At 45.3% G+C, this 11,798-nt stretch overlaps 1 protein-coding gene across 2 annotated transcripts in view; it reads right to left on the reverse strand.

Annotated features, from left to right (window-relative positions):
- Window positions 1–1,963: 1,963 nt before the first annotated feature.
- Window positions 1,964–11,798, reverse strand: part of LOC121291391 (zinc-binding protein A33-like) — a 95,649-nt gene continuing 85,814 nt past the window's right edge. For both annotated transcript variants that reach the window (XM_041212493.1, XM_041212494.1), the window contains exon 6: window positions 1,964–3,772. In XM_041212493.1, the coding sequence (XP_041068427.1) occupies window positions 3,249–3,772 (524 nt within the window). In that variant the 3' untranslated portion in view covers window positions 1,964–3,248. The remainder of the gene's footprint in view (window positions 3,773–11,798) is intronic.

Genomic DNA, 11,798 nt, shown 5'->3' on the forward strand with positions numbered 1-11,798 from the left:
TTATGTTTATCGACGCATCCTTTATCTTTATATAGCATCCTCGTTATTTAAAGTAACCTGTTAAATTACACTGCACTTTACATCTCAAGATTGTCCCAAATTCAAATTCCAGTGCTTTTGGAAAGCAGATTTCCTTTAATATTTAATTCATCTCTTCATAATAAACCCCTTTTTATCCAATGGAACCACCTAGACCTTGTGTTTATGTCTTTTGGTTTTCCTAGAATACTTCTGAATTTCAAGTAATTTTTTTCCCTCAGAATTTTAGAATACGAACTCGTATGTATTAATCCCAATCAGTTTGGAAGCTGATGATGAGGTTATTCCCTACTAGTCTGCAAGGGGGTGCTACAAGGGTTGGTTCATCTCAAACAAAGGCAAGCCCTGTTTTATCTTCACACTACCTTCAAATTACGATTTTTGCCAGAAATCTCAACTCAAACCTTATACTCAAAACTTTGGAATATTTGAATAAACTTTTCCTTTAATCTATTATGAGGCTTTTGACTCTAAAGTGCCCAACTACACACACAAAAGACAATTCAGGGAAGAAAATACATTAAAGCTCACATACAAATGCTTCATTGCACACAAACAAACACGTAGATAAAGGTATGTATCGATACTCATATAATATTGAACTTAACACTAAACGAAGCTTCGAGTAGCAGTGAGGGAATAAAGGGATCTTGAAGGGTCCATCTACAGGGACCTTCAAACTGACGAAAGCTCACATTTTTTCTGCTGCTGCTTGTCAATTGCTCATTAACCCTTAGGGGTACCCCCTCTCTCTCTCTCTTTCTTCAGCACAAACAGTTCTTGTAACTTAGATCAATTCATTTTTTTTTAAGTTACAGAAAATTCAGTAGCGGACTATCTACCTCCCTTAAAACATATTATAAGCGCTCAATTCTGTCCCGATTGAAAGTTCCAGCTGGTGGGAAGCTCTCTCCTGTACCTTGAGTCCATTTAACCCAATCAGAAACATATTGGACAACTTCAGGACTGTAATGGACATACACACAAGCATTTTGGGTTCCCTTCAAAGGGGGCCCCTGGGGTTTCTTTGATGTCATATTTCCCATTATTACTTAATAATATACACAAAAAAAAACAGAAACTAAATCTTCAACTCCAGGGGGCTCAAACCCCTGGGTATACTACGACTACTTTTTTCCTCCCTGGGTATACTACTAATAACTTACACTAAATTACTGGCCAAATTAATCTCCCAAATATTTAAATAGATGACTTACCCTTAGAGTCAGCCACAGGCAGGCGAAGGCAGATCGCAAGTCAACAAACCCCAGAAGCCCAAATGGGGCTGCCGCGGACTGAAGAGTCCTTGAACCATCAGGTCCTAACGCTGGCGTTCCGTGACTCAACCCCAGGGGTTAGTCATCTCGGTGGAACTTCCAGAAACTGTCGGAAATTAATCAAACCGAGGCATCATTAATACATAGGAACCCCATTTATTACTTGTCCCTATCCACGGTAGCGATGGCTGAAGTACCAGAGTAAACTACAGGACCATTTGCAGGCAACTGTCACTCCATTTACTCCAGCCAGAAGCTCTTCAGATCATCCAGCTGAATTTGGAATGGGGGCTGTAAGGATCCAGGCTCTGGAGCCATTTGAAAATGAAACAAACAGCATGTTTTGTTTCTGTTTCTTAGATTTAATGATGAGCTTGTCCTTTTTGAGAAAACTGCTTACATTTCACTCGTTTTCAGATTCTTTTGGATGAAGAACCAATTTACAAAGGTAATCATGGACTCTCAATGTAAATTATAATTCTATATAAAAATGACAATATGAACAGGTTACGTGTACAGAGAGCTTTAATAATGTTTTTAATAAAATAGGTAACTACATACTAGTGATTTAAGGACTTTTTCACTGACACAGACAGTCATGAGGCAGAACAGACAAACCAGAGATAAATGATAACTGTGACTCCACATTTTGTTTTGCACGATATACTTTATTCCTAAAATATCTTAAAGAACATTTCAAAAAGACCATCACAGAAATTGCAATGATATTCAAATCTTCATGTTGCACTCGGAGGAGCTTCAGTTCATGAGAAAGACCTTGACAAGCATTCTCGTGCAGCAACTGAACTACTTTCCATGTGGTTAACACTGCCTGTTAATGGCATACATACCCGATCAGTTCACACATCACGTTCAATGCAGACAGACAATCACATCAGTATTCACAGCAGTGTCACATCATTTACATGCTCAAACAGTCTCAAAGCACATTCCAATTTTAATGTAAAACAAACCACAAACGCCTCTCCATTTTTATTACAGAATACCCACTTGGATATGACAGTCTGGGCAATATTTAGAGACCTGAACAAACCCAGTCCAGTTTCTCAGTGTTATTGAAACATGGTGAGAGTTTGAAGAAATTCAAACTGACAGTTTTATCGCGATTACAAGAAAGAAGCCAATAAGAGATTAATACAAACAGAAAATGATAGAAATACTCAGCAGGCCAGAAAGTATGATAACGGCACTTGCTCACTGTCTGAGCCGAAATTCAAGACAGACAAATATCACAGCAGTAGCTGGACTGCCACCTCCCCTCCTATCGAAAGGAAATGTCAGACTCGCCGCTGAAAACCATGACAGCCGAAATGTCCATCACCGTGAAGAAGGGAGAGAATTCGGGAGGTTTGGGGGTGGAAATCTTGACAGCTGCTCATGCAGAACTAACACTAACTCCTGGGAATTTATCCAAAGTGGGGAGCTCGTTATTTCCCCCACTTCACTTCCTCTCCCTCATGTGCTTTTCTCTCTCTCTCCCACCCTTTGGAGAAATTATTTCTTGGACCCCCCCTGGAAAGACTCCCTGGGCCCCAGTTTGAGAATCACTGAACTGATTCGTCTCAAACAAGCTGATGTCCCACCACCTTCCGCCTGTGGAGCAACATTACAGGCAGGAAGGTCACCAGGTTCCTGCAGTTCACAGCTCATTCTACCCAGTAAGTTCCTCTCTACAATTGAGCTTCTATTTGTTTCTTCTCTCCACCTCCTTCTTTCCCCCAGCCCTACAGAGTCCTCGCTGATCTTTCAGTTCCCAGTTCCCATACAGGGTTTATATCCGGAATGTTAACCTGGCTTCTCTCTCCACCTGTGGCTGAGAGCGACACCCATCAGTTTACAGCTGGCAGGAGGCAGGGAGACAGTGTGAAATTATGGGATGAATCTGTTAGTGACCTTGAATCCCGCAGATTCTCAGCGGTGCCCAGTTTTACCACTGTCATTCAATCCTGGGTGGAAGAAGGGAAAGATTCTCTCAGTGAAGGTGTGGGTGAAAGTGTGGAGATGGGACATGTTGTCCGCATTGTAAAATGACACCTGTCCACCCTCGTAGTCCAGGAAAACCCCGATCTTCCGGGGATTCACACTCGGAGTGAGGGGGGTCCGTGAGGGGGAGGTGGCGGCTAAATAACCACTTCTGGGAACCAGCCCCACAACCCACAATCCGGACTCGGGGATCGGGCAGATTCCCCCTTTCCTGTTTACAGACTCTCGGGCCACCCCGAGCCACCACTCAGTCTCCTCCCCCACCTCCACCTCCCAGTAATGTCTCCCTGATGTGAATCCCTCTGATCCCAGGACACAGACCCAGGAATCAAACCTCTCCGGGGTGTCAGGAAGCTGCTGCGGGTTGACTCTGAGTCTCACACTGGTCCGGTCCTCAGACAGGATGAGCTGAGAATTCGCTGTATTCAGATCCAGAGTCAGAGAGGCTGGAGCTGGGGGAAAGTTAAAATAACACAGTCAGTGATTTAGAGAGAGGGGCTGGGGAGGGGGAGAGAGTGTGAGGAAGGAACCTGGAGGGGGAGAGGAAGTGGGAGAGAGAGACAAAGAGAGAGAGGGAGCTGGAAAGAGATGGAGGGGGGGCGGGGAGGTGAAGTTGAGGAGAGAAAATGGCAGCAGAGGAGGGAGCAGGAACGTGGAGAGGGAGAGTGTGAGTGGACTGATTGCGAGGAAGAGGTGGCAGAGAGTGAAAGCAGGAGGGTTTGATTACATGCAAGCAGGAGAGAGAGAGAGAGAGATACCAGGACGACAGAGATTGGGAGAGTGAGTGAGAAAGAGAGGGTGGAGTAAAGAGAGCAGGGGAATGGCAGGAAGTGTGTGGGGATGTGAGAGTGAGATGGAATGGCAGAGAATGCAGGGGGGCTGGGAGAGTGCGAGGGTGAAAGTGAGATGAAGGGGTCAAGAGTGCAAGGTGGCTGGGGGAGAGGGTAGATGTGAGAGAGCGAGATGGAGGGGTAGAAAGTGCAGGGCGGCAGGGAGAGTGTGATGGTGAGAGAGGGAGAACGAGATGGAGGGGTAGAGAGTGCGGGGGCAGGGAGAGTGTGATGGTGAGAGAGGGAGAACGAGATAGAGGGGTAGAGAGTGCAGGGGGCAGGTCGAGTGTGATGGTGAGAGAGGGAGAATGAGATAGAGGGATAGAGAGTGCAGGGGGGCAGGGAGAGTGTGATGGTGAGAGAGGGAGAACGAGATGAAGGGGTAGAGAGTGCAGGTGGCAGGTCGAGTGTGATGGTGAGAGAGGGAGAACGAGATGGAGGGGTAGAGAGTGCAGGGGGGCAGGGAGAGTGTGATGGTGTGAGAGGGAGAATGAAATGGATGGGTATAGAGTGTAAGGGGGCAGGGTCAAGGGCAATGTTGTGAGAGGAAGAGCGAGATGGAGGGGTAGAGAGTGCAGGGGGCAGCTTGAGTGTGATGCTGATAGAGGGAGAACGAGATGGAGGGGTAGAGAGAGCAGGGCGGCAGGGAGAGTGTGATGGTGTGAGAGAGAGAGAGCGAGCAAGAACTGGTGGGTGAACACAAATCGGGGAGAGTGAAAAAGAGAGAAGGGGAGGGCTTGCAAGGGTGGGAGGGAGAATGTGAAGGTCTGAGAGAGAGAGAAGGAAAGGGGATAGAATGTGCAAGACAGGAACGAAAGCAGAATGGGAGGGGTGAAAGTACAGAAGAGGAAAGGGAGAGGGTGGGAGGAGGGGAGGGCGTGGGAGAGGTATAGTGGAAGGATGAGGAAAGGGGAAAGGAGAGGAAGGCGAGAGAGTGTCTGGGTCAGTGGAAGAAAGAGCGAAAAGCCCAGACAGGGACAATGGGTGGGGGATGGAGGTAGAGGGCAGGAGGGACTGATGTTAGATCGAGCAGGAGCAGGGATGGGATGGTGAGTGCATGGCAGGAAGAGGGAGAGTGTGTGTGGAAGGGGAGAGAGAAAGATTGTGGGAAGGGCAGAGGTAAGAAAGAGAGCAGAAGTTAAAGAGAGAAAGAGAAAGGGAGAGTGAGAGGTGAGTGAGAGAGTGTGGGAACAAGGGGAGTGAGAAAGTGTGGGTGGAGAGAAGGATGGGGAGAAGAGGGAGAGCGTGAGGAGGGGAGAGCATGAGCGACAGGGTGTGGAAAGAGATCGTGGGGCAGGGAGAGACAGAGTATGAGAGAGGGAAGAGAGATTGTGAGAAGGAGAGCGGGAGTGGGAAAGATAAGGTTGGAGAGAAAGGAGGAGGAAACAACAGGCAGGAGAGAAAGAGAGCTGGAGAGAGTGGGTGGGGAGTAATACTTCTGCAAAACAGGTATGAAAATGTCACCACACAGGTTGCATACAATCTGATCCTGTAAGGTACCAAAGAAAACTAAATTACAAGAACACTATGATTAGGAGCAGGGGTGGGTCATTGGGTCCCTCAAGCCTGCTCGACCATTCGACAAGATAACGGCTGATCTGATTGAATATATTCAATGACCCAACCTCCACTGCTCGCTGGGGAAGAGAATTCCAAGACTGCAAGACTGAGATGGATAGTTTTCTACATATTAAAAACATCAATGGATTCGGGGATAATGCAGGAAAATGGTGTTGAAGTAGATGATCAGCCATGGTCTCATTGAATGCCAGAGTGGACTCGAAGGGCTGGATGGTCTACTCCTGCCGAGAGCAGTTCTACTCCAGCATCTTGAAAGGGTTAAACAATTTTAGTTAGAATTGTCTTTTAGTAAAAATAAAATATAAGCAGAAAAGCAGAATGGGAGAATAGCAGACGTGTTTTAGACAGAATAAGAAAGGAGACGGGCAAGGCAGTAGAACAAAGAACAAGGCCAGGGAGTGAGTGGCTGTTGAAGTCAGGAGGCACAGACTCCTGCACAATCAGCAAGAGATGGTGGTCTTGCGAGGATGAGAACAATGTCGAGTGTCTGTACACATGGGAAATAAGTGACAAAGGTCGAAGGCGTCTTTAAGCATGTGATTGTGAATTGACAAGATTAGATTACGAGTCTGTGACTAATTGTGTATAAGTAGATTTCGCTGTAATCTGCACAGCTTGGTCTAGGACTGCCCAAGGCTGTCTCTCCCTGCTTGAATCACTAATGTTATTAAACATGAGGTTTTAATGAGAAACAATGACCGAGATGATCCATCTTGGTCTCCATCCAACCTCACCAATGTCACAGATGCCAGTCTTCAGATGATGCAACTGACTCCACATGATCACAAGTAATGGATGAACTCACTGGATACAGCAAAGGCAATGAGCACTAACAACATCCCAGCTGTTAGTACTGAAGATTTTAACTCCAAAATTAGTGACACCCATAGCCAAGTTGTTCCAATAGAGTTACAACACAGGCATCTGCCTGACAATGTGGGAAATTGCCCAAGTATATCCTGTCCACATAAAGCAGGACAAATGCAATGCGGACAATCACTGATCCATCAGTCTACTCTCAATCTTCATGCAAGTGGTGGAATGTGACGTTGACAATGCCATCAAGTAGTACTTACACAGCAATAAAATGCTTATAATCCTCTGTTTTGCATCCCACCAGAGCCACTTGAAATCGAATCAGTTAGATAAAAATGAAATAAAGATGGGCAGGTGATATGTTGCTGTTGCAGCAGGTGGGGACCGGAGACTACTCGCCTGATTCACGGCAACCACATCTGCAGTAAGTGTCTGCAGCTTGAGGAACCTCAGCTCCGAGATGATCCACTGGAATCTGTGATTTGGACAGTGCAATGCATTGGAGAGGGGTAAAGTTACCAACACATTTTGTTCCAGGAGGCAGTGACACCCTTAGGTATTTCCGATTTGTTTAGTGTCAGGGAAAGGGAAGAAAGTCAGGTAAGAAAGTCCAACACTTGCAATTGTCCAACAGATTCAAAGCCCTTGCACTTTATGTGGACGAGAGCATGAATGCAGGGAGGATGAGCAAACTGACTATGGCACAGTGGTGCAGGACGCTATCCAAATTCAAAAAGGAATGTAATTGGAAGGATAGGAGGAAAGGAAAAGGAGATCGGGTAGCTCTGTTAATCAGGAACGTAATCAGCACAGTTGTGAGAAATTATTTTGTTTCCGAGAATCAAAAGGTTGTAACAATTTGGGTGGAGATAAGAAGCATCAAGGGAAATAAATCATTAATGGGAGTGTAGTAGGGGACAGGTTAATTAGGGGGATAGAAACTGTTCACTTCAGGCAAATGCATGTATTCCAAAGGCTGCATTGCCTGTCCTGTGCCAGAGTCAAAGTAATCCTCTCAGGGCTGGCGAGGAACTTGGATTGGGAGGAAAAGCATCCAGTTCTTATAGTCCCCGTGGGTACCCGTATTGATAGGGCTAAGAAAGTGGTTCTCCTGAGAGAGTGTGTGCAGTTAGGCACTAAATTCAAAGGTAATAATCTCTGCCTGAGGCATGAGCTCATTAGCATGGAGTGAATACGATCAGAGAATTGAATGTGTGGCTCAAAGATAGGTGTTGGAAAAATTTGTTTCAATTCATGGGGCACTGGCACCAACACTGGGGAAAAAGGCAGCGAAACTATTAGAATGGCCTTCACTTGAATTACACTGGAACCAGTGTCCTGGCAAATTGTATAACTAGGGCTGTAGAGAGGACTTTAACCTAAAGAGTGGGGGAGGGGGAGGAATTGTTCATGTGCAGCGAGATTTTGAACACTGAAGAAAAAGGACAAGGCAATAATGCAGGATAGCATTGCAGGTGATGATAAACAGAGTGTAACAGGAAGCGATAGAGCTTACAAACATAAGAGTATCCCAGCTAATAAGGTCAGGGTAGGGAAAAATTGTCCAAAGACCAAAATAACAGCTCCTTATCAGAATGCACACAGAATTCGTATCAAGATGGATGAATTGAAATGATGGCATTTACAGAGATATGGTTGCAGAGTGTCCACAGCTGGGACCTAAATATTCAAGGGTATGTGACATTTTGGAAGGACAGGAGGAAAGGAAAAGGAGATCGGGTAGCTCTGTTAATCAGGAACGTAATCTGTACAAATATAAAAACAAAAAAACTGCGGATGCTGGAAATCCAAAACAAAAACAAAAACAGAATTACCTGGAAAAACTCAGCAGGTCTGGCAGCATCGGCGGAGAAGAAAAGAGTTGACGTTTCGAGTCCTCATGATCCTTCGACAGAACTTGAGTTTGAGTCCAAGAAAGAGTTGAAATATAAGCTGGTTTAAGGTGTGTGTGTGGGGGGCGGAGGGAGAGAGAGAGAGAGAGGTGGAGTGGGGGTGTGGCCCCAGCTATGCCTGTCTCTTTATGGGGTATGTGGAACATTCCTTGTTGCAGTCCTACTCCGGCTCCCTTCCACAACTCTTTCTCCGGTACATCGATGATTACTTCGGTGCTGCTTCATGCTCTCGTTGGGACTTGGAAAAATTTATTAATTTTGCTTCCAATCTCCACCCCTCCATCATTTTCACGTGGTCCATCTCTAGACGCTTCCCTTCCCTTCCTTGACCTCTCTGTCTCAATCTCTGGTGATAGACTGTCCACCAATATCCATTACAAACCCACCGACTCCCACAGCTATCTCGACTACAGCTCCTCACACCCCGCTTCCTGTAAGGACTCCATCCCATTCTCTCAGTTCCTTTGCTTCCGTCGCATCTGTTCCAATGATGCTACATTCAAAAACAGTTCCTCTGACATGTCCTCCTTCTTCTTTAACCGAGGTTTTCCACCCATGGTCGTTGACAGGGCCCTCAACCGTGTCCGGCCCATCTCCCGCGCATCCACCCTCACGCCTTCTCCTCCCTCCCAGAAACATGATAGGGTCCCCCTTGTCCTCACTTATCACCCCACCAGCCTCCGCATTCAAAGGATCATCCTCCGCCATTTCCGCCAACTCCAGCATGATGCCACCACCAAACACATCTTCCCTTCACCCCCCCCTTATCGGCATTCCGTAGGGATCGCTCCCTCCGGGACAGCCTGGTCCACTCCTCCATCACCCCCTACTCCTCAACCCCCTCCTATGGCACCACCCCATGCCCACGCAAAAGATGCAACACCTGCCCCTTCACTTCCTCTCTCCTCACCGTCCAAGGACCCAAACACTCCTTTCAAGTGAAGCAGCATTTCACTTGCATTTCCCCCAACTTAGTCTACTGCATTTGTTGCTCCCAATGTGGTCTCCTCTACATTGGAGAGACCAAACGTAAACTGGGCGACCGCTTTGCAGAACACCTGCGGTCTGTCTGCAAGAATGACCCAAACTTCCCTGTCGCTTGCCATTTTAACACTCCACCCTGCTCTCTTACCCATGTCTGTCCTTGGTTTGCTGCATTGTTCCAGTGAAGCCCAACGTAAACTGGAGGAACAACACCTCATCTTCCGACTAGGGACTTTACAGCCTTCCGGACTGAATATTGAATTCAACAACTTTAGGTCGTGAGCTCCCTCCCCCATCCCCACCCCCTTTCTGTTTCCCCCTTCCTTTTTTTTCCAATAAATTATAAAGATTTTCCTTTTCCCACCTATTTCCATTATAAAAAAAAACCCCACTAGAGCTATACCTTGAGTGCCCTACCATCCATTCTTAATTAGCACATTCGTTTAGATAATATCACCAACTTTAACACCTATGTGTTCTATTGTACTCTTGTCGTTGACATCTTTTGATGATCTGCTTCTATCACTGCTTGTTTGTCCCTACAACCACACCCACACCCCCCCCCACCTCTCTCTCTCTCTCTCTCCGCCCCCCACACACACCTTAAACCAGCTTATATTTCAACTCTTTCTTGGACTCGAACTCAAGTTCTGTCGAAGGGTCATGAGGACTCGAAACGTCAACTCTTTTCTTCTCCGCCGATGCTGCCAGACCTGCTGAGTTTTTCCAGGTAATTCTGTTTTTGTTTTGGATTTCCAGCATCCGCAGTTTTTTTGTTTTTATCATTAATGGGAGTGGTTTATATGCCATTAACGTTTCGAGTTCGAATGACCCTTCTGTTGAAGGGTCATTCGGACTCGAAACGTTAACTGTGTTCCTCTCCGCAGATGCTGCTAGAGCTGCTCAGTTTTTCCAGGTATTTTTGTTTTGGATTTCCAGCATCCACAGTTTTTTGCTTTTATCTTAGTGGTTTATATGTCTCCTGAAAGTAGCTAAACTGTAGGACAGAGTGTAAATCAAAATATAATGGGAGCTTGTAAGAAGGATACTGCAATATCTGTAGGCAGTTGTAATCTTCATTCAGTTTGGCTGAATCAAATTGGAAAAGGTAGACGGAGGATCAGTTCGTAGATTGTATTTGGAGCAGATTCTTTGAACAATATGCTCCTGAACCAACCAGGGAACAGGCTATTTTATACCTGGTAGTAACTAATGAGGCAGGTTTAATAAATGACCTAATGGTGAAAGATCCTCTAAGTAAGAGAGATCACAATAAGATAGAATTTCACATTCAGTTTGAGGATAGCCAAATTATGTCTGAAACTCATGCCTTAAACTTAAATGCAGGCAATTACAAGGGTTAGAAGACAGTGTTGGCTAAAATAGGTAGGGAAAATAGATTAAAGGCAAGTTGGTAGGGAAGCAGTGGCAGACATTTAAGGGGATATTTCATAACTCTCAACATAAATACATTCCATTGAGAAAGAAAGGCTCAATGAACAGAGCACACCATCTGTGGCTGACTTAGGAAGGTAATGGTGGCATCAAATTGAGATAAAAGATGCACAATGCTGCAATGATTAGTGGTAGGCCAGAAAATTTGGAAAATTTTAGAATCCAGCAAAGATTGACTAAAAAAATGAAGGAGAAATTGGAGTATGAGAGGAAACTTGCAAGAAAACTAAAAACAGGCAGTAAAAGCTTCGACACATACATAAAAAAGAAGAGTAGTGATAGTGAGTGTGGGCCTCTTAGAGGGTGAGATTGCAGAATAAATAATGGGAAACCAGAAAATAGCAAAGACATGGAACAGGTACTCTTCACAGTAGGAGGCACAAGAAGCATCCCAAGAATAGTAGAGAAACAAAGGGAAAAAGGAGAGAGGGATTTGAAACAATCAAGATCACTAGAGAAAAAGTAGGAGGAAAATAATGGGACGAAAGGCTGACAAGAAATTTGGACCTGATGACTTGCATAGTTGGGTCTATGAGGCAGTGACTGCAGAGATAATGGATTCACTGGTTGCAATCTTCCAAAATTTTCTGGGCTCTGGAAAGGTCACAATGGACTGGCAAGCCATGAATATAACACCACTGTTCAAGAAAGGAGGGAGACAGAAATCAGTGAACCATAGGCTAGTTTAATATCTGTCATTAGGAAAATGCAGGAAACCATTGTTTAAAGTAGTAGCAGGACATTTAGAAATCATGACATTATCAGGCAGAGTCAATACAGTTTTGTGAAAGGGAAATCATGTTTGACAAATCTATTGGCACTCCTTGATGATGGAACAAGCAGGATGGAAAATGGGGAACCAGTAGATATCGTGTATTTTGATTTCCAAATGGCATTAG

This window comes from Carcharodon carcharias, chromosome 19 (genome assembly GCF_017639515.1).
Source record: "Carcharodon carcharias isolate sCarCar2 chromosome 19, sCarCar2.pri, whole genome shotgun sequence".
Taxonomy (NCBI): Eukaryota; Metazoa; Chordata; class Chondrichthyes; order Lamniformes; family Lamnidae; genus Carcharodon; species Carcharodon carcharias.